General features: G+C 41.8%; 1 protein-coding gene and 1 non-coding gene across 5 annotated transcripts in view; one reads left to right on the top strand and one right to left on the bottom strand.

The window, feature by feature from the left end:
• The window catches only part of GREB1L (GREB1 like retinoic acid receptor coactivator), a 305634-nt gene that overhangs the window by 206725 nt on the left and 73102 nt on the right, over positions 1–25807 (top strand). For 2 of the 4 annotated variants that reach the window (XM_055236511.2, XM_063640602.1), the window contains exons 8-15: positions 6164–6292; positions 10995–11111; positions 11741–11860; positions 13178–13315; positions 16004–16189; positions 21304–21630; positions 23117–23245; positions 24211–24345. In XM_055236511.2, the coding sequence (XP_055092486.2) occupies positions 6164–6292; positions 10995–11111; positions 11741–11860; positions 13178–13315; positions 16004–16189; positions 21304–21630; positions 23117–23245; positions 24211–24345 (1281 nt within the window). The remainder of the gene's footprint in view (positions 1–6163; positions 6293–10994; positions 11112–11740; positions 11861–13177; positions 13316–16003; positions 16190–21303; positions 21631–23116; positions 23246–24210; positions 24346–25807) is intronic. The other 2 variants (XM_055236517.2, XM_055236525.2) reach the window with 2 other exon arrangements.
• LOC129461630 (small nucleolar RNA SNORD23) lies at positions 22744–22847 on the bottom strand. The gene has a single exon (XR_008650629.1). It is a non-coding gene; the product is annotated as a small nucleolar RNA SNORD23 (small nucleolar RNA).

Raw genomic sequence — 25807 nt, 5'->3', positions numbered from 1 at the left:
TCCCCTCCCCTCCTCTCCTTTTCTCTCCTCTCCTCTCCTCTCTTCTCTTCTTCCTTTCCTTTCTTCTTTTCCTTTCTTCCTTTTCTTTTTGAGACAGGGTCTTGTTCTGTCACCCAGGCTGGAGTGCAGTGGTGCGATCATAGCTCACTGTAGCCTCAAACTTCCTAGCTCAAGCAGTCCTCCCACTTCAGCCTCCTGAGTAGCTGGGATTATAGGTGCAAACCATGGCACCCAGCCATTTGATGTCTTTGTCTGGGTAATATTGGCCTTAAGAAGTTGAGCTGGGAAATGCTCCTCCTACTTTTTGAAAAGATTTGACAAAGCATGGTATTCTTTAAATGTTGGTAGGATTCACTAAGGAAGACTTCTGAACTAGGCTTTTCTTTGTGGATAATTGTGAGATTTATTTTTAGTTTTGTTTTGTTTTTGAGATGGAGTCTCGCTGTCACCCAGGCTAGAGTGCAGTGGCGCGATCTCGGCTCACTGCAGGCTCTGCCCCCCGGGGTTCACGCCATTCTCCTGCCTCGGCCTCCTGAGTAGCTGGGACTACAGGTGCCCGCCACCTCGCCCGGCTAATTTTTGTATTTTTAGTAGAGACAGGGTTTCACTGTGTTAGCCAGGATGGTCTCGATTTCCTGACCTCATGATCCGCCCGCCTCGGCCTCCCAAAGTGCTGGGATTACAGGCGTGAGCCACCGCGCCTGGCCTGGTTTTGTTTTTAACTAATTTAGTCTCTTTGCTTGTTAGAGGTCTATTCAGAATTTTTCTCTCTCTTTAAGTCAATTTTGATCATTTCTGTCCTAAGAATTTGTCAATTTCAAATCTAATTACCTAATTAGATTTATCTAATTTGATGGCTATATTAGTTTGCGAGGGCTGCCTTAACAAAATACTACACACTGGGTGGTTTAAACAATAGCAATTTATTTTCACACAGTCCTGGACACTGGAAGTCCAGGACTGAGGTGCTGGCAGGATTGGATTCTGCTGAGGCCTCTCTCCTTGACTTGCAGATGACTGTCTTCTTGCTGTGTCCTCACGTGGCCTTTCCTCTGTGTATGGGCACATTCCTGATGTCTCTTCTTTTAAGGACACCAGTCATTTCAGATTAGGCCCTTACCCTATGACCTCATTTCATCATAATTACCCCCTTAAAGGTCCTATGTTCAAATACAGTCACATTCTAAGGTTTTAGGAATTGGGGCCTCAACATATGAATTGCGGGGAGACAATTCAGTCTATAACAATGGCATACAATTGTTCATAGCATTTGTTTATAATGCTTTTTTTTTCTTTAAGGTTGCCAGTGATGCCCCATCTTTTATTCCCAGTTTTAGTAATTTATATCTTTTCTTTTTTCATTGGTCAATCTGGCTAAAGACTTGTCAATTTTGTTGATTCACTTGAAAAACAAACTTTTGGTTTTGTTCATTTCCACTATTGTTTCTCTATTCCTCACTTTATTCATTTCTGTTGTCTTTATTCCTTTCTTCTTTCTTTTTGAGACGGAGTCTCGCTCTGTCACCCAGGCTGGAGTGCAGTGGCGCGATCTCGGCTCACCGCAAGCTCCGCCTCCTGGGTTCACGCCATTCTCCTGCCTCAGCCTCTCCGAGTAGCTGGGACTACAGGTGCCCGCCACCACGCCCGGCTAATTTTTTTGTATTTTTAGTAGAGACGGGGTTTCACCGTGATCTTGATCTCCTGACCTCGTGATCCGCCCGCCTCAGCCTCCCAAAGTGCTGGGATTACAAGCGTGAGCCACTGCGCCCGGCCTCTTCTTCTTTCTTTGGGTTTAGTTTTCACTTTTTCTAGTTTCTTAAGGTGATTGATTTGGGATCACTCTTAAGGGGATTGATTTGGGATCTTTTTTTTTTTTTTTTTTGAGATGGAGTTTTGCTCTTGTTGCCCAGGCTGGAGTGCAATGGTGCAATCTTGGCTCACAGCAACCTCTGCCTCCCAGGTTCAAGCCATTCTCTTGCCTCAGCCTCAGGAGTAGATGGTATTACAGGTATGCGCCACCACACCCGGCTAATTTTGTATTTTTAGTAGAGATGGGGTTTCTCCATGTTGGTCAGGCTGGTCTCAAACTCCGGACCTCAGGTGATCTGCCCACCTCGGCCTCTCAAAGTGCTGGGATTACAGGCATGAGTCACCGTGCCTGGCCTCTTTTTTTAAATATAGGCATTTACAGCTATAAATTTCCTTCTAATTACTTTAGTGGCATCCCATAAGTTGTTGTATGTTGTGTTTAATTTTCATTTATTTTATATTTATTTATTTATTTATTTTTGAGATGGAGTCTTATTCTGTCACCCAGGCTGGAGTGCAGTGGCACCATCTCGGCTCACTGCAACCTCCACCTCCTGGGTTCCAGTGATTCTCCTGCCTCAGCCCCCTGAGTAGCTGGGATTACAGGCGCCCACCACCACACTCAGCTACTTTTTTTGTATTTTTAGTATAGACAGAGTTTTACCACACTGGCCAGGCAGGTCTCAAACTCCTGACCTCAAGTGATCTGCCTGCCTCGGCCTCCCAAAGTGTTGGAATTACAGGCGTGAGCCACCGCATCCAACCTAATTTTCGTTTATTTTAAAGTGGTGTACAATTTCCTTTGTGATGTCTTTGACCCATTGGTTATTTAGGAGTGTGTTATTTTTCATAAATTTGTGAATTTCTTAAATTTTCTTCTGTTATTGATTGTTCATTTGAGTCTCTTGAGTTTAGAGAATGTATTTTGTATGATTTTAGTTCTTTGAAGTTTATTGAGGCTTGTTTTATGGCCTAACATATAGTCTATCCTGGAGAATCTCCCTGGTGCCCTTGAAAAGAATGTATATTCTGCTTTTGTTGGTGAATGTTCTACTGATGTCTTAGGCCTAACTGGTTTACAGTGTTGTTCAAGTCTTTTATTTCCACCTTATTGATGTTCTCCCTGGTTGTTCTATTCATTATGGAAAGTGGGGTATTGAAGTACCCAACCCTTGTTATCAAATAGCTGTTTCTCCCTTCAATTATGTTCATCTTTGCTTCATTTATTTGGGGCTCTGTTGTTAGGTGTATATATGTTTATAATTATGTTTTACTGGTGGATTGACCCTTTTATCGTTATAAAGTGTTCTTTTTTTCGTGTAGTAATAATTTTTGTCTTAGAGTCTATTTTCTTTTCTTTTTTTTTTTTTTTTCAGACAGAGTCTCGCTCTGTCACCCAGCTGGAGTGCAGTGGCATGATCTCAGCTCACGGCAAGCTCCACCTCCCGGGTTCACGCCGTTCTCCGGCCTCAGTGTCCCGAGTAGCTGGGACTACAGGTGCCTGCCACCGCGTCCGGCTAATTTTTTTGTATTTTTATTGGAGACAGGGTTTCGCTGTGTTAGCCAAGATGGTTTCCATCTCCTGACCTCGTGATCCGCCCACCTTGGCCTCCCAAAGTCCTGGGATTATAGGCGTGAGCCACCATGCCTGGCCTAGAGTCTATTTCTTCTGAGATTAGGATGGCCACTCCATCTCTCTCTGGCTATTTATATGGCTATAAAATTTTGCCATGCAGAAATTATTTATTTTTTGTAACTGAATTTATCAATCTTTTGTTTATGGCTTCTGCATTTTGATTAATAATTTGGTCTTTTCCATATCAAGGTGATAATTAATTCTTCCATATTTTCTATTATTTTTATATTTTCTGAGTCTAAGTTTATATCTTTGGTCCATTTGATTTTTTTTGACACCTGGTGTAAGATGTTGGTACAACTTTATTTTTTTCCTGTGTACATAATTGCCTCAATATAATTTACTGAATGGTTAACTTAGGTTGATTGGCATCTTTTTGACATCAAATATTTCTGCTCAGAAGCATGGTTTGTTTTCACATTTGTTCAGGTGTATATTCATGATTTTCATAAGTTTTTTTTTTAATTAAAAAAATCTTTAACATTTTCTTTTTTTTCTTTTTTTTTTTTTTTTGAGACAGAGTCTCGCTCTGTCAGCCAGGCTGGAGTGCAGTGGCACGATCTCGGCTCAGTGCAACCTCCGCCTCCCGGGCTCAAGCAATTCTTCTGTCTCAGCCTCCCAAGTAGCTGGGATTACAGGTGTGTGCCACCACGCCCGGCTAATTTTTGTATTTTTAGTAGGGACGGGGTTTCCCCATGTTGGCCAGGCTGGTCTTGAACTCCTGACCTCAGGTAATCCACCCACCTTGGCCTCCCAAAGTGCTGGGATTACAGGCATGAGCCACTGCGCCTGGCCAACATTTTCAAACACATATAAAAATAGAATAATAAAGTAAACCACCACCATGACCTATCACCCAGTTTCAGTACTTAGGAACACATAGTGATTATTATTTAATCTGACTTCCTCCTTCAATATGTTAAGACAAATCCCAGATACTATGTCCAGAAATATTATGATGTTTTCTTCATGTAGTTGCATACATTTCTTATTAAGCTTATTCGTAGGCATTTTATTTAACTATGGATTGTTGTTTATATATATGAAGATTTAGTTCTGTAGATTAACTTTGTACCTTCTGATTTTTAAAACATTATTCTGTACCAATTTGAATTCATTGTTTTGAAAATATAAGATGAATTATCACTCTTCAAATTAAGGATATGCTAAAATTATAGATATAAACTAGTATAGAAAGCTACTAATCTTCCAGACAATATGACTGTGGCCTGAAACATAATGACAAATCTGTGTAAGAGCATAGCAAACTTAACTCGGATTCTTGTCCTGTAAGGCTCTGTTAAGACATGAAAAACTGGAGTCATCTTCAGTTTCCTACAACTTTGTAATGTTGTGTGTGCACTGGGTCCTTCCAGCAGACCTTAAATCACTCACTGGTGAGTAAGTCAGGCCCTCAGAGAAGCACGTTAACTCATCCAAGCCAGTGGGGGACCATTTCATTCTTTTGAGTTCTGATGAGAAATAATGATTAGATGAATCAGGAATCATGTTGTGGGATGAATAATTTTCTAGATAATTTCTAAGGGAGCACCATTAATAAGTATCCTGTTCCTTAGAGCATGCTCTCAGACTCTCAGAGAGGTTTAACAGTCCATTTTGACACTTTCCTGTGTTAATCGATCTAGCTGTTCTGCTGGAGTAGTCAGGGATTTGGGGTCTCTACTCATTTAGAAAAACTCTAATTGACTTGAGTCTTTCTCTCTTCCACAGCCTGTCTCTGAAATAGCATGTGGTTTTCTGGGCTGAATTATTTTCTTAATCCAAAGAATCCATTTCTTTTGGATGTTCCTGGTATTGCAGTAAATTAATTCTAATTTATTAAAAGAAAAAAAAACTAAAGCAACTTTCTTTCAGAGAAAAATGCTTTCTCCTACATTTCAGTGAGTTAGTTTGCATGACACTTTTAAAATAATAAACTCATCTAGATAGAGATAAAAACATCTCATTAAAATCTGGTTTTGAAGCTGGGCACGGTGGCTCACGCCTGTAATCCCAGCACTTTGGGAGGCCAGTGCAGGTGGATCACTTGAGGTCAGTAGTTCGAGACCAGCCTGGCCAACATGGCAAAACCTCACCTCCACCAAAAAATACAAAAATTAGCTGGGTGTGGTGGCGTGCACCTGTAGTCCCAGCTACTCAGGAGGCTGAGGCAGGAGAATCACTTGAACCCGGGAGGCAGAGGTTGCAGTGAGCCGAGATCATGCCACCACTGCACTCCAGCCTGGGCAGCAGAGCGAGAATCCATCTAAAAAAAATAGCATATATATGTGTGTGTGTGTGTGTGTGTATATATGTATATATATGTGTGTATATACATGTGCATATATATATGTGTATATATATGGCTTTGAGGGGGACTATGGAGACTACCTCCACAGTTAACTTTGACTAGGTTAAATGGCTGCTACTATTTAAGGTAGTAATACTTACCTCACAAAGTTGTTACACGAATTAACTGAATTAATATATTTAAAGTGCTTAAAATAGCATGCATCACATAGTAACTTCTAGTGAGTGTTTGTCAAATAAGTAAAAAATTAAAAACCAGTATACATAGAAATGGACTTTTAAAAATGTCAGGACAGTTCAAGGAAAGGACAAATTCTATAATCTGCTTTTTCTCAACTCTTGTTGAATTAACTTCCTTCCTGCATATATAAATAGTTGCTAATTTAAACAAACTCTTTCATTTTAAAGATTCGCCGATTCTCAGTCCAGCTAATTCTGCAATCAATTTAAGTGGAGCTCAGGACCTGACCCGGAATAAGAATGTTGTGAAACCACTGGCTTTATCTTTGCAGGTTGTAGGGAAGACTTTTGCGGCAGGTGATGTTTTCCTCACTTATATTTCTTTGGTAAATACATAGTCCATAAAAGACTTGTGTGACATTTAATTGACAAATTGATAGAAGAAAACAGAAACTGCCTGTCCCTGACAGTTGAAGAGAGAAGTGGGGCTGTCTATAATAATGTACTAGTGTACGAAGCTTTGTGTTCTCTACGTTCCAACCAGAAGAGTCAGGGAATGACACTTGTTACTTGGAAGTGACATACCAATCTGATTCCATTTAACAAACATTTCTTGGGGCACCTGCTATAACTAGGAACTGGGAATACAAAGATAAATAAGGTTCAATCCCTGACCCCCAATTTCCTTGTAATCTAGTGGGGGAGATAGACCTCTGACAAGATATTTTCAGTGTACTGTAACAAATATGTCAATGTACAGAAGAACACAGAGCAAAGGGTTTTAGCCCAGCATTGTAGGAGTAATTAAGTTCTCAGAGGAGCCCGGTCTTTGACAATGAGGAGATCTTCACTGTACAAAGGAATAGAGGAAAAGCAATTCAGATTCAGGGAACAGCAGAAACAGTGGTTGAAAGGAAAAGAAGGGAAGGGGGAAAAGCAATATGATGTATGCAAGAACTTCCAGCAATTTGGACTTGATAGAACTATAAAATGTAAAGCTTAAAAAGTGGCAAGAGGTGAGTAGGTGATGGTTAAGGGAGAAGTTACAGGCAGCCAGGCTAAGAAATGTGGATTTCACTCTATAATTTATAGAGCAGAGGAATGGTATGATTTGAACTTCACCTAGATCATTTTGGCTGTAATGTGTAAGAAGAAGACGAGATAGGAAAACTAGTTGGAGGTCATTTCAGTCGACTCGGTGACAAATGATGAAGTCTTTGGCTAGAATGATAATAGGTTGCAGAGGAGAGGACAAATTAGAGAACTACTCAGGAAGTGAAACCAGCAGGAATTAACTGATCAACGTGAGCATCAAGGAGAAGAAGGGGTCTCAATCGACATTCATCTTTCTGGGCTTATGGTGATGCCATCATCTGAGACAGGAGTACAGAAGGAGGATCAGGTTCTCCAGTGGGAGATTGAGAGTTCAATTTTAGAAATGCTGAGTTTGAGATTCCCATAAGACATCCATGTGGAGCTGTTCAACAGCCATTTAATTTATCATAGGGATAATTCAGGACTGATGGTGTAGAGTAGAGCCACCAACATATAGTTAAAGTCATCAGGGTAAATAGTATAAGCCAAGGAGAGATGTAGGCTGAGGCAAGCTGTGAACAAAAGATAGGCTTCATCCGGGCACAGTGGCTCACGCCTGTAAACCCATCACTTTGGGAGGCCAAGGCAGGAGGATCATTTGAGACCAAGAGTTCCAGACCAGCCCAGTTTACAAAGTGAGACCTTGTCTCTACAAAAGATAAAAAAATTATCTGGGTGTGGTTGTTGCACATGTGGTCCCAGCTACTCAGGAGGCTGAGGCGTGAGGATGGCTTGAGCCTGGGAAGTCAAGGCTGCAGTGAGCCATGTTTGTGCCACTGCACTTCAGCTTGGGTGACAGAATGAGAATCTGTCTCAAAAAAATAAAGATAGAATCCCAGAAAAGTTCAGTGGGGTGTGTGTGTGTGTGCACGTGTGTGTGTGTGTGTGTGTATTTTTCTGAAACAGGGTATCTCTCTGTCACCTAGGCTGGAGTACACTGGTGCGATCTCAGCTCACTGCAGCGTCAACCTCCCAGGCTCAAGCAACTCTCCCGCCTCAGCCTCCCAAGTAGCTGGGACTATAGGCACATGCTGCTGTGCCCAGCTAATTTGTGCATTTTTTGTACAGACAAGGTTTCGCTATGTTATCTAGGCTAGTCCTGAACTCCTGGAGTCAAGTGATCAGCCAGCCTCAGTCACCCAAAGTGCTGGGATTACAGGCATGACCCATGGCACCCAGCCAAGTTTAGTGGTAGAAGAAATTTTAAGAGAAGTAGAAGAATGAGCATAAAGAGAGCCTGTCATTTTTGGAAACTTTTCTTTTTTCTTTCTTTCTTAATTATTTATAGAGACAGGGTCTCCCCATGTTGCCCAAGCTGGTTTCGAACTCCGAGGCTCAAGTGATCCTACTGCCTCGGCCTCCCAAATTGCTGAGATTATAGGCGTGAGCCATTGTGCCTAGCCATTTTTGGAAACTTTTCAACAGTTAGGCATCATAATTTACACAGCCCGCTTCTGTTCTTACTCAGGTCCAACATTGCTCGCAGGATCTACCTTCTGGTTGGATTACAGACTTGGAACAATGGAATCAAGTTTTTACAGCATTAAAAAAATCAATGAAATAATAGATCAGTAATCATCATGGTTACTAAAACCATCAGATGAAAGGCTGAACAACTTTATAATGCCAAGGATTGTGCTGACAACTTTTGAAACTACTAATCAATCTTAATATCACAAGAAGAGAGAAAACTGGCTTATGTGCCTCCTGATGGAAGTACTGTATACCACAGTACTTATGAGATAACTCTTACCAAAAAAAACAAACTGAATTTGATCAAACCTCTATATCTAATAATTAGTTTATTAGAAATACAGGGGACAAGAGAATAAGTGACACCACAGGTATCTAATCAGCAAAATCTAGAAAATGGAAAATTTTGCCAGGTTTTCAGCAAATTAATTGTAAGAAAGAAAAGGAAGGGCATCTTATAGATTAAAAGAGGTTTCAGGGATGTAGCCACTAAATTCAGTATGTGCATCTTTTTTGAGTTCCAATTTGGACAAGCTAACTGTTTTTTAAAAAGTGGTTTTTTTTTACAGATAATTAAAATATAGTTGGGGGAAATTTTGAATACTAATAGGATATTTTATGATATTAAGAAATTATTGGCTATATGCGGTGGTTCATGCCTATAATTTCAGCACTTTGGGAGGCTGAGGCGAGTAGATCACTTGAACCCAGGAGTCCAAGACCAGCCTGAGAAACATGGCAAAACCCTGTCTCTACAAAAAGATACAAAAATTAGCCAGGTGTGGCGACACATGCCCGTAGCCTCACCTACTTGGCAGGCTGAGGTGGGAGGACTGCCTGAGCCCAGAAGTCAAGACTGCAGTGAGCTGTGATTGCACCACTGCACTCCATCCTGGATGATGTAGTGAGACCCTGTTTCAAAGAAGAAGAAGAAGAAGAAGAAAAGAAAGTATTAATCATTGCTAATTTTAAGTATAGTAATGATATTCCAGTTATTTTTAAAAGAGTCTTTTTCTTTTAGAAACTAATACAGGCCGGGCGCGGTGGCTCACGCCTGTAATCCCAGCACTTTGGGAGGCCGAGGCGGGCGGATCACAAGGTCAGGAGATCGAGACCATCCTGGCTAACACGGTGAAACCCCGTCTCTACTAAAAATACAAAAAATTAGCCGGGCGAGGTGGCAGGCGCCTGTAGTCCCAGCTACGCGGGAGGCTGAGGCAGGAGAATGGCGTGAACCCCGGGGGGCGGAGCCTGCAGTGAGCCGAGATCACGCCACTGCACTCCAGCCTGGGTGAAAGAGCGAGACTCCGTCTCAAAAAAAAAAAAAAAAAAAAAAAAAAAAAAAAAAAAAAGAAACTAATACATAAGACCATGTGTGGTGGCTCACACCTGTAACCTCAACACTTTGGGAAGCCAAGGTGGAAGGATTGCTTGAGGCCAGGAGTTTGAGACCAGTCTGGACAACATAGCAAGACCCTGTCTCTTAAAAAAAAAAAAACTTAAAAATTAGCCAGGTATGGTGGCACACTCCTGTAGTCCCAGCTATTTGAGAGACTGAAACAGGAAAATCATTCAAACCTAGGAATTCAAAGCTGCAGTGAGCTCTGAGCCCGCCACGGCACTCTAGCCTGGGTGACAGTGAGACCTTGTCTCAAAAAAAAAAAAAAAAAGGCCAGGCACGGTGGCTCATGCTATAATCCCAGCACTTTGGGAGGCGGGCGGATCATGAGGTCAGGAGATTGAGACCATCCTGGCTAACACGGTGAAACCCCGTCTCTACTAAAAAAAAAATAAATGCAAAAAATTAGTCGGGTGTGGTGGCAGGCGCCTGTAGTCCCAGCTACTCAGGAGGCTGAGGCAGGAGAATGGCGTGAACCCAGGAGGCAGAGCTTGCAGTGAGCCAAGATCACATCACTGCACTCCAGCCTGGGCGACAGAACGAGACTCAATCTTAAAAAAAAAAGAAAAGAAATAAAGAAGCACACAGAAGTATTTATGTACAAAATGATATGGGTTTGCTTCAAAGTAATTCATAGCATACATGTGTGTATGTGGAGGGGACGGAGGTAAGGGTATAGATAAAGCAAGATGGGCTGTGTTGGTAAATGTTGAAATTGGATGGTGGGTATGTAGATGTTTATTCTATTCTCTCTACCTTTCTATATGTTTGAAACTTTCCATGACGCAAAGTTAAGAAAGTATATGTAAGAATTTTTTCCCTCCCTCCCACCCATCATCTCCAAAGACTTCACTGAAAATGATTCCAGAAGATCTCTTGGGGTCCTAGGAAATTGTTTCTATAAGTGACATTTAATTTTAATGAAGATCTTCCTCTGACAGTTGCAGCTGGTTTTGTATAACTGGACTGAGTCCTATCCATGAGGTTTCTTGGAATCCTAGAGTGTGAGGTCTATCAGATGGTTCCAGCATCCCAGAAAGCAGTGCCCCACCCAGTCTCTGTTCTGAGCACTCCTCTCCTTGTGTTCTACAGATGCTGCTAATGGAAACAGTAGCCATGGAGGGAAGGGCAGTGCATCCAGCTCCACTCCAGCCCACACAGGGAATTACTCTTTGTCACCAAGACCTAGCTGTGCATCAGGAGATCAAGGTGCAATACCTGTTGTAGAGTTTTGTAATAATGCACTTAACCTGTGGTTAGAAGTGCTCCAGATTTTGTAATGAATTATCTGGCAACACACTCTAGATTTTTTCTCAGTTCGTCATACAGTGTTTTGAAAGTTTGTAATTGGTGGGAACAGTAATGGGTAAATATCTTGGGATTCTATATGGATGACCTAACTGGGAAATAATGTTGAAACAAATGTATAAGGAAGTGTCTTGAAAAACTATGGATTTAGCTGACCAAAGTACAGGATTCAAAGTTCTCTGTTGTATGATCCTGGACAAATCTGAGCCTTCCTTTCTCCTTTTACAAAATAGGTATAACAACAATATTTGCCCTACGACTCCACAAGATTGTGGGTAGAATCAAATGAAATAAGCTACATAAACTTGGGAACTGTAAAACAACATACATATGTTAAGTGGCTGTTATTGTAATGTTGGGTTACTAATGTGGCTTTTTTTTTTTTTAAACTTTACCTCTAAAGGAGTGATTTAGACTTTCTGAGTATAATCAAATTAAAGGTTCTGTATTACTCTGGCATTCTTTCCTTTCTTCCACATGGCTGAGAACAAAACTGTCTCTTTTTTTGTTTTTTTTTTGTTTGTCTTCAGCTACCATGTTCATTTCTGGGCCACCAAAGAAACGACACCGGGGATGGTATCCTGGGTCACCTCTCCCCCAACCTGGCTTAGTTGTACCTGTCCCTACAGTTCGCCCTCTTTCAAGAACGGGTAAGATTTTAACAGAAGATGGATTGTAAGTGTGTTTTTAATTAGCAGAGATATCTTCTACTTCCATTCATTCCCTGAACTCTTGATGATGAGTTATATGAGGATATTGATAGTAGCTAATGTTTTGTCCCGATCACATTTGCCTTCTCTACACGCACAAGATCATTACAGCTGATCTGAATTCAACCTTTGGCTTAATTTCAACCCATAGCATTGAAAAGCCATTCATTATATGGGACACAATGCTACCAACCCACCACCATAGAGCATATATGGACTTGTTTTGCTAGTGGTGGTGTTAGATTTTTCCTTGCTGTTATCTGGTTCTTTATGTGACCCATGCTTGTTATTTCTGACCTGGATGGTTCAGTCTGTGGCTAGAAACCTGAAAAACCAAAACCAACTGGCTCTCTTTCAGAATACCTAACTGTAGCCATTTGGTATCCACAGTTCAAACATTTATCTACCTTGCTGAACAAACCACAGAAAATTGTAAATATACTGGTTCTAAGACATAAATCAGTTATTTAAATGTTTGTTTAAATAAATAGTTTTAAAGACTACATAGACATCTTTTTTTTTTTTTTTTTTTTTTGAGACGGAGTCTCGCTCTGTCACCCAGGCTGGAGTGCAGTGGCGCGATCTCGGCTCACTGCAAGCTCCGCCTCCTGGGTTCACGCCATTCTCCTGCCTCAGCCTCTCCGAGTAGCTGGGAGTACAGGCGCCCGCCACCACGCCCGGCTAATTTTGTTTGTATTTTTAGTAGAGACGGGGTTTCACCGTGGTCTCGATCTCCTGACCTGGTGATCCGCCCGCCTCGGCCTCCCAAAGTGCTGGGATTACAAGCGTGAGCCACCGCGCCCAGCCAACATAGACATCTTATACACAAATAATTATGCCAATCTATCACTATGGTTGCCTGTAGGTAGTACTGGTTAATGATGAGTTCATCCTTCTTCACACTTTTCTATACCTTTCAAAATGTATGTAATGAACAGATATATGCCTTTGATAATCTTGGGGGGAAAGCTAAAATACCAAACAGGATCCAAAATACTGCATATGGAAAAAACAACTGGAAGGAAAATCACCAAAATGCTAAATAGTAGTTATAGCCACATGATATGATTATGGTTAATTTTTTTCTCCTTTTGTTTTTTTCACTTATCACTTTACATAATAAACCTGATGAAAAACACAACAAACCATTAGATTTCTAATGCTTCTCTATTAAAAGTATTAAAACTGCATTGCTTTCTATTGTATTTCATTTAGTTTTCACATGTCATCTTTCTTGTCAAACTTTTTTTTTTCCAGAGCCCCTTTTATCTGCCCCAGTTCCACAGACCCCACTAACTGGAATTTTACAACCCAGGCCCATTCCTGCAGGGGAAACTGTAATTGTTCCTGAAAACCTGCTGAGTAACTCAGGAGTTAGACCAGTAATTCTGATAGGTAAGGTAATGGAATTCCAAGTTGCCTGTGTCTGCTGGAATCTAGGAGTGTTTTTCCATTTCATTGTTTGTGTTTTTTTAAACGTTTTCATGAAGATATTCATCCATCTATTGATTCTTTCAGCTTTTATTGGTCAGCTCTTTCATGCTATATTAAACATGTGATTAGGAGCTGAGGATAAGGCAAAGTCTTTTTGCCCTCAAGGAGCACTGTTTAGTGGGGGAGTCTCACCTCCCATGAGCCACCAGGGTTGGTAAATAAGCATTACAACACATGGGCGATACCATTATAGCACACTGTGACATGCGAGCTCCTTAGAGGTTCACAACCAAGAGCAACCAGAACTCAGAGCTCTGAGAGAGGGCTTACCTCTGCCTGGAGGGGTCTGAGAAGACTTCCCAGAGGTGCTGGTTAAGCTGGGTCCTGAAGGTTGGTCAAAGTGGACAAGGTCAGGGAGGGGACATTCCAGTCAAAGGGAGCCAAGCCACAAAGAAATGAAACAAGCCAAGCCAGCTGACAGACCCTACTCAAGAGAACCAAGAGGCCCCACGGTTGCAGGTCTGAACCTTAGTATCTTTGAGGAGGCTGAGTCCTTCCAGGTGGTCTACAAGTGGAGGTATAGACATTTAGGGGTCCCTACATTCCAGGACTAACTTAGTGCTTTTCATACCCATGTCAGGAGACTCCTTGGTTTAGGGCTGGCCTAGGCCAGAAGGAGACTGCTTGCTCTACCTTTAGGACAAAATAGATAGGGTGTTTAAGTTCCCCACATCTTTAGGGTGTGTTTACATGCAGTGTTATTTGCTTTTTGGGTTGGCCTGAGCCTGCCTAAGTGGATGGTTTTGCTTGGAGTCATGTCCTTTACCTGGTTGCTCTATCTGCTAATCCTAGATCTGTAGGTACTGAGGGGATCCCAGTTGCTTAAATGCTGTGTGGATTAGGAAGCTCTTTTTGAGCATTAACATAGTGCCACCAAGCTTTGGAAAGATGCATAGAACATGGGGACCCTTTGGTCCTTTGGTGCCTGCCTTTTAGAAAGTCTCACAGAGGGACTGTCCTCTCCATCGACCACCAAAACAGAGCATATTTTGGACATATTTTATCCCATCTATTTCAAAACAATTTGAGACCGTTTACTGACATTTAGGAAGACAACCTCACAAAAATAGCTAAGATAACAAAGGAGCAGGGATCTCCAAGCACCTGAAACTAGTAGAATCTTGCTATTAATCAATGAATTTAGCTTACTTTTTTTTTTTTTTAAGGAAATCTCAGGAATATCTCCTGGTGGATAGTGTCAGAAAGGAAAGGAAAGGAAAGGGGAAAGGAAAGGACTCGGGAAGTGAAACATGTGTTGTCGTTTGTTTCTGTTTTTGTTTTTTGTCATTGTTTTTTGAGACAGTCTTGCTCTGTCACTCAGGCTGGAGTGCAGTGGCACAATCTCTGCTCACTGCAGGCTGTGCCTCCTGGGTTCAAGTGATGCTTCTGCCTCCTGAGTAGCTGAGATTACAAGCGTGCACCACCACGCTCAGCCTATTTTTGTATTTTTAGTAGAGACAGGGTTTCATCATGTTGGCCAGGCTGGTCTCAAACTCCTGACCTCAAGCAATCTGCCTGCCTCAGCCTCCCAAAGTGCTGGGATTATAGGCGTGAGCCGCACCACGCCTGGCCGGTTTTTTTGTTTTTGAGACGGAGTCTTGCTCTGTCGCTCAGGCGGGAGTGCAGTGGCGCGATCTCAGCTCACTGCACCCTCTCCCTCCTGGGTTCAAGCAATTCTCCTGCCTCAGCCTCCCATGTAGTTGCATGCCACCATGCCTGGCTAATTTTTGTACTTTTAGAGGCTGAGTTTCACCTCTACTAAAGGCGAAAATGTTGGCCAGGCTGGTCTCAAACTCCCGACCTCAGGTGATCCACCCGCCTCGGCCTCCCAAAGTGTGGGGATTATAGGCGTGAGCTACCGTGCCCAGCCGTATTGTCATTTGTTTGTTTGTTTTCTGATTTCTTATCTGAAAATAAACTTGATCGGGGACTTTATCAGAAATATTTTATCATTGCAGTTTTACAGAGGATACAGACATGTTTTGCAAACTCATCAATCTTCCAGCAAAATATTAACATGTTCCTTCCATGAGAAACAGATAATATGAGTACAGTTGTCCCTTAGTGTCCCTGGGGGATTGATTCCAGGCCCCGTCCCATATCAAATCGAATATCCTCAAGTCCCTCTTATAAAATGGCACAGCATTTGCATATAACTTATGTACATCCTCTCATATACATTAAACCGCCTCTCCATTGCTCGTAATACTTAATACAGTGCCTACACATCACATCATTCACGTGAATTCAGCATACTACTCAGCCCACAGCAAATTCAAGTTTCACTTCTTGGAACTTTGTGGAATTTTTTCTTCTGACTATTTCAGTCCATGGTTGATTGAACGTGGAACCCACAGATACAGAGGGCCAACTGTATTTTGTTTCCTGTTCATTTAACTTAATATAAGGATAGAATTTAGAGCATCCAAGTGAATTCCCTAGGATTGATATGTCCAAATGATTTGTTTGGTAGCTATCTCAGAGGGCAGGGAATTTTGTTAAGCAACTTTGATCCTCGTTGAGCAAGTGTACCTGGTTGGACCATGAAAAGAAATGTTGAACTGTACTGACCTGCTTCTATTGGGACAGGCTATGGCACTTTACCCTATTTCTATGGAAATGTTGGTGACATTGTTGTGAGTCCTCTGCTGGTGAATTGCTACAAGATTCCACAGTTGGAAAACAAAGATTTGGAACAATTGGGGTTGACTGGCAGCCAATTTCTGAGCGTGGAAAACATGATTCTTCTGACGATACAGTATCTTGTGCGGCTGGGTAAGTCATTTTCCGTAATCATTTGCTGGTGACTACTTTTGAGGTTTTTTTGTGATATACTGGTGACTACTTTTGAGGTTTTTTTGTGATGTACTTTTTCTTTCTTTCTCTTATTTTGCTTCTTTCACTTCTTTCACTTCTAATGTTCTTTACCTTCAACCCCATTCTCTGTAACGTTTCCCTTTCCTCTCTTTCATTTCTTTTCTACTCCTTTCCTTTCCTCTTCTTTGGGTCCTAGAGGAGATGAATTGCACCACCTAGTGTTCAGTCTCAGGATGCTCCAAAGGTCTCCAAAGTAGTTAAGGTAGGCAGAACCTTAAAGGGTTGTGCCTTGAGCACCCCTTCCCTGGGGAGCTTGGCCAGGCCACCTTTCTGAAAGTGCACCTACCATCTGGAATGCAAACACAGCCATTGTCTTAAACAATTATTTTCCAGTTTTCCACTTCGCCTTTTTATCTTGTTTATCCACTGGCCCTACACCCATTTTTTTTTATTTCTCCGGCTACACCCCTTTGATGGTGTCCCATCGTGCTTTCCATCAATGAGGTCATAACTGTGGACCTCTCTGGAAGGTCCTCTAAGCTATAGGGTAAGGGGGATATGTAGGTCATGAACCCTTCATTTCCTCTATCTGATATATTCTCCTAAGCCCCAAGTAGGTGTATGCAGGTGCCCTGACAATACTAGAGTGGCTCAGCAGCATTTACATGGAAATGTCCTTTATTTTGCAAATGGCAGTAGGCCATCTAATTATACACTCACTCTAGGACTTCAAGCCACTGATGTACTTAGAAAAATATTTGAGATGTGGCCAGGCACTGTGGCTCACGCCCGTAATCCCAACACTTTGGGAGGCTGAGGTGGGCTGATCACCTGAGGCTGATCGAGATCAGCCTGACCAACATGGAGAAACCCTGTCTCTACTAAAAATACAAAATTAGCCGAGCGTGGTGTCTCATGCCTGTAATCCCAGCTACTCTGGAGGAAGAGGCAGGAGAATTGCTTGAACCCGGGAGGCGGAGGTTGCAGTGAGCCCAGATCACGTCATTGCACTCCAGCCTGGGCAACGAGTGAAACTCCGTCTCAAAAAAAATAAAAAAATAAAAAAATTGAGATGTAAAATTACACATAAAAATATTTGTATGCACTCTTGTGAAATTTTTTAATTTTAGAAAGTACTTCAGTGTTAGGAGATAATAAAAACACTGGACTAAATAACTTTAAAAGAAAAAAAGCTTTATTAGGGCATATTCAGTGTTTGGTGCATTAGCTAGCAATCTTGACTAGAACTCTTTGTGCCTTGACGTGGGCTCTGCTTCGACATGGCCTTTTGAAATTTACAAGGCACCAATTTCATGATAAACCTAGGACTTGCTAATGATGCTTATTGAAAGGTCATACAATTATAAAGCTCATCTGGGTCCACAGCTCATTTGATGACATAATTTTAATTGCTACATACTGAAATTAGATTGTAGACTGTGTTCTAAGATCTAAAGCCCACTTCTAAATGCACCCAAAATTAGTAAAACCAGGCTTCATAGAGTGATGATATTATAGCCAACCAAGCAAATCACTATAGCACTCTTTTTCAGTTTGTTTGTTTGTTTGTTTTGAGACGGAGTCTCACTCTGTTTCCCAGGCTGGAGTGCAGTGGTGCAATCTCGACTCACTGCAACCACCACCTCCCATGTTCAAGCAATTCTCATGCCTCAGCCTCCCGAGTAGCTGGGACTACAGGCGTGAGCCACCACACCCTGCTAATTTTTGTATTTTTAGTAGAGACGGGGTTTCACCATGTTGGCCAGGCTGGTCTCAAACTCCTGACCTCAGGTGATCCACCTGCCTTGGCCTCCCAAAGTGCTGGGATTACAGGTGTGAGTCACCATGCCCGGCCTCTTTTTCAATCTTAATAGCAATTTTTAAAATCAGAGTCTAATTTAATTAAATGAACCAAGTGGTCAAAATAAGATATCTTTCCTTAAAGTACTAAACGGTAAACGGTCTTATCTTTTGTAAAAAAAAAAAAAAAAAAAAAAAAAAAAAAAGAAAAGAGAAAATAAAAAGAAAAAGAAACAATTTCAATTTAATTACACAAATTCTTCTTTGCCCTGCAGGATCAATTCTTTCCAGAATTTGACTTCCAGTCAATCAATTAGGCCTCTCGATATACATGAATAGCTATTTCTCTTTTAAAACCTAAGCTTTGTACATTGAGACGTCTCTATCCCTCAACAACTGTTCTGGAGTCCTTAATTTATTTATTATTATTTGTTTATTTATTGTCTCTGGAGCTTTCAAGAAGGAAAGCAAGAATAGTTTCACATATGCCATAGATTATAGACATTTAAAAAATAAATCTAAACTTCTAAAAGGATAATTTTAATACTTCAGTGGCTCAGTTACTTAGAGGTAACAGAGAAGAAGAAAAGCAAGATTTTTCAGAAGGAACCATACCTCTTCACTACAGTCACTTTTTAAAAATCTCAGTCATTTCACAATCAGAAAATCTTTGAAGTAGATAATGAAATCAGCAAATCCGGAGATTCTTGTAAGGCTCTGAGTCTATTTAAACCTTGACTTTTCCTATTAAGGTAGTTCTGTTTGAAAAGTCATTAAAACTGATACCTCGACTAATCTTTTATTGGAGATCAGCACTTGAAGGAAAAGATTACTGTTATCAAGCTTGCAAAAGTGGAGAAAAGACACCTGCAATGTAATTGTAAAGGCTGAGGATGAGGCACAGGGTGTGGTGGCTCACGCTTGTAATCCCAGCACCTTGGGAGGCTGAGGGAGAAGGATCACTTGAGCCCAGGAGTGCAGAACTGCAGTGAGCTATGATTGTGCCACTGTACTCCAGCCTGGCAGACAGACAGAGACCCTGTCTCTAATTAAAAAAAATAAAAATAAAAATTTTTTTTTAAAAAGGCTGAGGATGAAAAAGTGATAGTTGATTTTTGGAAGCAAGACATTTTACTCGAAGAAGTCTCTTACCTCATTTAAACTTTAATACCTTTTCCCCCACTTCTTGATTCCTAATGGTACATCAGTCAAAACTCTATAAAAGCGAGCTTTAAGGCAACAAGGGATGTTGTGAAAATGTTTAGTAATTTCATTTTCCCAGGATGCCTTTGTACTTTGAATTAATTGTGCTTCCTGATAGAATATGTTACTTAGTCCTGGAGTGAGTCTTATGGACTATTAACCAGGCCCCTGAGCTTTCAGGTTGTTAATGAAAGACAGTAGGGAATTGGAGACAGCCAGGGCCACCTGCTTTTCAGCTGTCATGTTCTGATGGAGGAAAGCTTTAAATAGATCACCGCCTTCTATCCACTTTGAGCTCACTGAAAAGTGTGTACCTAGTGACAATTAACCATGATGCCAATTTGATAAAGCTGAATGAAGATCAGACATCTTGGTGGCTCCTAGGTGATTTTTTTAGAAGAGCATCCCTCAAGTTTTTTGAGAAGGACAGTAGAGGCCAGGCATGGTGGCTCACACCTGTAATCCCAATGCTTTGGGAGGCTGAGTAGGGTGGATACTTGAGGTCAGGAGTTTGAGAGCAGTCTGGCCAACATGGTGAAACCCCATCTCTATCAAAAATACAAAAATTAGCCAGGCATGTTGATGCATGCCTATAATCCCAGATGCTCCGGAGGCTGAGACAGGAGAATTGCTTGAGCCCAGGAGGTGGAGGTTGCAGTGAGCTGAGATCGCGCCACTGCACTCCAGCCTGGGTGACAAAGGGAAACTGTCTCAAAAAAAAAAAAAAAAAAAAAAGCAGCAGCATAGAAGAAGCACAGACATAATGTATACATTACCATTTTCTTGCCCTGTTTCCATGTATAGAGGAGAAAAATCTGTTTATGAGAATTCTACTCTCCTACCTCTCCCTGGCCTCCACCCAATCCTGGAAAAACTGTTTTCTCCAATTAAAATTGATGTTTTTATAATATATAAGATTTTATTTAATTTTCCATATCTGAAAAGCATTACTAAACACCTCATTTCCTTACTTTCCCAGAAAAGATGGGAAGGGCCAGAGAAACCACTTAGATCCCTATTAGAGGAAGGAGTGGGTCTGACTCACTTGTGATGCCTCCTTCTCATGCAGAAGTCCAGCCCATCACCCCTTTGTTCTTCCATAAGGGGCTTTTAGCCGTGGGTTCTGGGGCTGTTGCTTGGTCTCAGATCACAGACACTGAGGTGTCTGAGCTGGTTTATGGGAGCCTGAGTTTCAACTATTGGGTTCACACAGCAAAAGATTGATTGAATAGAGGGAGTGACTGTATTCTCACTGCTTTCAATTTAAACTAAATGTTGAAATCTTAGTTCATTTGTGTCACTTGGATACCAAACACTGACTTGCTTATTTTGTTCTGAAGACTGGTTGAGTTTCTAAAGAGAATAAGAAACAGAATCCCCCTGATTCCAGGGGCCACAGGTCAGCAGTATAAGTTTTGCCCCAACTGGTTGGAGAAGAGGGCCAAATGGCATATTTAACAATCCAGAATGCTGGGGAATAACTAGATCATGAAAGCGTTCTCTGTCTGGGAAAAATGTGAGGCTGCCTCCAATATAACTGGGGAGTGAAAAATAATTAAACTTCATTTCCTGCACAGTATTCTCAAAATTAGGCTTAGAAGCAACACATTAAAATGTTTTCCAAAATGCCTATGAATAAAATGAGAACTGAATGAAACTTAAAATTGGTTATATGCCAGTAGGTTGGCTTCTTTTTTCATTAGTCATTAGCAATTTCCATAATGCCAAGCTTAATAGTTCAAGAAATACGCCATGTCCAAGGACCAGCTCCGAGGGCATACAATGTAATTAATGGTTTATCTTGGTACCTCCTCTTTTAAAGAGATCAGGAATACAGAAAAACAGAAGCCTGATTTTTTTTACAAAAATTGAGGCAGAAAGAAAAATAATTTCGCAACAGGGAATGCTTAGTCGGGACTCTATACTTGTGACCACTCCAAGAAAAAGAGGTTATTTTCTAGTTGGAGTATATATGATGGGCTGAGAAGGACTGCAGGATAGCATGTGGGTGTGTGTCTCTCTCCTACCTGTGATTCTTTAAATTCCAGCTGTAATTCTCTTCTATATAGGTCCTGATCAGGTACCTCTCAGGGAAGAATTTGAGCAAATTATGCTGAAAGCTATGCAAGAATTTACTCTGAGAGAAAGAGCCCTGCAGATAGGTGCTCAGTGTGTCCCTGTGTCACCAGGACAACTCCCCTGGCTTGCTAGATTAATTGCCAGCGTATCTCAAGACTTGGTTCATGTGATTGTGACCCAGAACTCTTTGGCGGAGGGCATTTCAGAGACCTTAAGGACTCTCAGTGAAATGAGACACTATCAAAGGCTGCCAGATTATGTGGTGGCAATTTGTGCATCAAAAATCAGAGGAAATGAATTTTGTGTGGTGGTGTTAGGTGAGTAATTTTTTTGTTTTTTGTTTGTTTAATCAATTCATTCGACCGTTTGTCCGTTTGAAAATGTGTATTATGTGTTTCAGGCATCCACATAATCAACCTCTGATTAAGTGCTGGAGCTTGGGCTCATCCTCCTAATTTTAACTTTCCCTTTCCTTCTCAGATCAGGTTTTGTGTGGCCCTCAGTTTGGCTGGTGCCCCTGTCAGCTGGTTGTGGGAGCATTATTTCAAAGCTCTCCCTAGTAACAGATACCCCCGTCTCATGTAACTGCTGTCCTTTAAAGATTTTGGAAATGTTACTACTCTAGCATGTGATAAAGCCAGTGCCACAGGTGGCCTAAGCTAGTTAATCGAATTTGCCAGAAAAGTAGCTCATATATTCCCCTTCTCACTGAACAGTCTATTTAATATTGTAACATAGTCTCTAAAGAAAAGATTCAGAAAGTTGGTACACTACAAAATTGGGGGGGTGGGAGGGGATTTTTGTTTGTTTGTTTTGCACTGTGCAGATTTTCGATCAGGCACCCTCCTGGGTAGCCATTTGGACTACATTTTGCTTCTCTCCTCTCTGTACTGAATGGCTCTCACCTCTTCTGAGCAAAGAAGCTAAGAAAGCCCCCTCACTTTGACAAAACCTGTCTGACCATTTTTCTATGCTACATGTATTTCCAGAAAGCTTCATCAGTATGATACATTAATATTTTTTCATTTTTATTTGTAAAAAACATGTTTATGCCGGGCGCGGTGGCTCACGCTTGTAATCCCAGCACTTTGGGAGGCCGAGGCGGGCGGATCACGAGGTCAGGAGATCGAGACCACGGTGAAACCCCGTCTCTACTAAAAATACAAAAAATTAGCCGGGCGTGGTGGCGGGCGCCTGTAGTCCCAGCTACTCGGAGAGGCTGAGGCAGGAGAATGGCGTGAACCCGGGAGGCGGAGCTTGCAGTGAGCCGAGATTGCGCCACTGCACTCCAGCCTGGGTGACAGAGCGAGACTCCGTCTCAAAAAAAAAAAAAAAAACATGTTTATATTTTTAAGGCAAATTCATTATAACCATGCAAGCACAATTTTTATAAGGTTTTTCATACTCTTCGCTAGTCTGTTTTTTCCCCATGTTCTCAGCCCCTGGGCATCTGCCCAATTGGCCAGCCCTGGGGCAGCCATGGTGTTGTTCACAGCCCCTGGGGGGGACAGGGACCTTCCTTAGTCATTAAACACAAATGTGCATATTTTCAGTTACAAACATAAGGTACATCATTTTTTTTCCTTGATCATCTGTATTATAAACATTTCTGTTTCTGTCTAGAGTCAGAATTGATATTTCAAATGCTGTATAATTGTCCACACCTTTCGATGTGTCATAATTTTCTTAACCCAAGTCCCTATAGTGACATCCTTTGATTGTTTCCAATTGTTGCCATTATAAGTAATGTTCCAGCAACATTTGTTCTGTTGATGAGCCTTCTCTTCTCCCTTCCTCCTGCAGGTCAGCACCAGTCCCGAGCTCTGGCAGAGAGCATGCTCACCACAAGTGAGTTTTTGAAAGAAATTAGTTATGAGCTTATCACAGGAAAGGTCAGTTTCCTGGCATCACATTTCAAAACCACATCATTAGGTGAGTGGTTGTAAGATTTGGCAACACTGCCAGCCCCTAGTTGTATGATTTTCTGAATTTAAATCTTAGCCTGTCAAGATGAGTGTGGAGCTCAAGCTTGCCAGCTGATCTTTCATTTGAAATGGTTTATCCTAAGTATTTTGTCACTAACACCACAGGAAGCAGTAAGGGGGTCTAGAGGAAGGCACACTGGTACTGGATTCAAAAGTCTCAGCTCAGCCACAACCTTGTTGAGTGACCTTGGGCGAGTTTCTCTCTCCCTGGAACTCAGTTTGTTCGTTTGTTCCTTCCTTCCCTTTCTTTCCTTCCTCCCCTTTCTTTCCTTCCTCCTTCCCTCCCATCCTCCTTTCCTTCCTTCCTTTTTTTTTTTTTTTTTTTTTTTTTTTTTTACAGTGTCTCACTGTATCGCCCAGGCTGGAGTGCAGTAGCGTGATCATAGCTCACTGCTTGACACCACCCCCCTTCACGGGCTCAAGCGATCCTCCCACCTCAGCCTCCCAAGCAGCTTGGACTACAGGCATGTGCCACCATGCCTGGCTAATTTTTTAATTTTTTGTAGAGACTGGGTCTCCCTTTGTTGCCCAGACTGGACTGCAGCTCCTGGCCTCAAGCAATCCTCCTGTGCCTTGGCCTTCCAAAGTGCTGGGATTACAGGCATGAGCCACTGCGCCCAGGTTGGAACTCAGTTTTCTAATCCCATTCTGCCTGCTTTTGAGTATTAGGGAGGTCAAGAGAGATACAACATGTGAAAGCGTGTAAATGATAAGCACTATATCAATGAGAGTAGTTCTTGCTATAGAGACACCAGTATACTATAAAGATGGCCAAGTGTAAATGCTGATATGAATTGCTGGCTGACCAAATCTACTGAGAACAGCCTAACTGCCCAACTTGGGCAGTTAATAAAAATGAAACAAACATATCCTTCCTTGTAACCTTCTTATCTCTACTTTATTTTGTAATAGGCGATGACCTAGACAAGCTGCTGGAAAAAATGCAACAAAGAAGAGGAGACAGTGTGGTTACCCCTTTCAATGGAGACCTTAATGAATGTGTGTCACCCCAGGAGGCTGCTGCTATGATTCCCACACAAAACCTGGGTAATGTCATCTCAGACCAAGAGGAGGAAGTCAGTCCTTGGGACAGACAGTGTAAAAACTAAGTCATTCTAAGGGTTTTGAGGATTCTTCAAGTCACAGACCACAACAGCCTTTTCCTGATTGTCTACATGATAAACCTGGTTCAAATTAAAAATGCTTTCCCATGTGGCCTGGATCAAAGGCCTTGTTCCTAGTAAAAGTCTTCTGGAATGAAAATCAAAGTCAAAGACTTTATCTTAAGCACTCTCTCTTTTTTCTCTGAAAGATTCCAGGACATTGGCTCATTTTCCTTAGCTCCACCAGCTGTGCCCAGAGGACTTCAAAAAACTGTCTGAAAGAGTCAGACTACAGGCAGTGCAGGGCCCCCAGCTTCTGCTCCTTCACTTACTCTCTGACTTGTAAAACACACATTATCTCAGGGATAGTGAGGCTTTCTTGGCAGATAGAGCAGCGCTACCAACATGTCATCTGCCCTACAACAAGCTTCAGGGGCTCAAAGTGGGAGTGTCAGAGATGAGGAGTCTGATCGTTAAGACTGGATTCTTTTGGGTTCAGATTCCTTCCCCAATTCACTGATTGACAGGAATGACATAGGACAGGACAGAAAAAAGAACAGGAGAAAGGATAGATGGGAGACAGACCCACATAAGCTGCTGCTGACAGCCACTTGGCCCCCACTTGATAGGAATGTATCATTTATATATTAGGATTGTCTCGGCCGGGCGCGGTGGCTCACGCTTGTAATCCCAGCACTTTGGGAGGCCGAGGTGGGCGGATCACAAGGTCAGGAGATCGAGACCACGATGAAACCCCGTCTCTACTAAAAAATACAAAAAATTAGCTGGGCGTGGTGGCGGGCGCCTGTAGTCCCAGCTACTCGGAGAGGCTGAGGCAGGAGAATGGCGTGAACCCGGGAGGCGGAGCTTGCAGTGAGCCGAGATTGTGCCACTGCACTCCAGCCTGGGCGACAGAGCAAGACTCCGTCTCAAAAAAAAAAAAAAAAAAGGATTGTCTCAGGCAATAAAAGTAGCATGGCTTGGCAGTCAGCTCTGTTGTAAAAACAAATGCAAATACAGGCAGTAAAATGTTTTGACTTCTCAATGGTATTTGGTAATAAAGTGATCATCCAGATGATCTAAAATGTGTTTATATTAACTGTTTTGAATTGTTAACACATTTAGAATTTAAACATTCTGAGAGGACTTACAGATTCCCGAGTACATTCTTGGTTCCCTGTTTAAAAACCTTGTTTAAAGACGTTTTTGAAACAACAGCCTAACTGTATTAAAAGACAGATATATTTTGATTAGTAGTCTGTGGTATGAAGACTATTTGGGCTTCTCCAGTGGATTCTCTCAACTACTAGGGAGACCGTCCATCTAAATCTCCACTTGCTGTCAGTGTCCATGGTAACTGGGTTATGTTGATGGCTGTCTTTGCCTCGGCTGCATTTGATTTTAGA

This window comes from Symphalangus syndactylus, chromosome 1 (assembly GCF_028878055.3).
Source record: "Symphalangus syndactylus isolate Jambi chromosome 1, NHGRI_mSymSyn1-v2.1_pri, whole genome shotgun sequence".
Taxonomy (NCBI): domain Eukaryota; kingdom Metazoa; phylum Chordata; class Mammalia; order Primates; family Hylobatidae; genus Symphalangus; species Symphalangus syndactylus.
The sequence above is the reverse complement of the archived record's forward strand: the minus strand, read 5'-3'. Positions and strand labels throughout refer to the sequence as shown.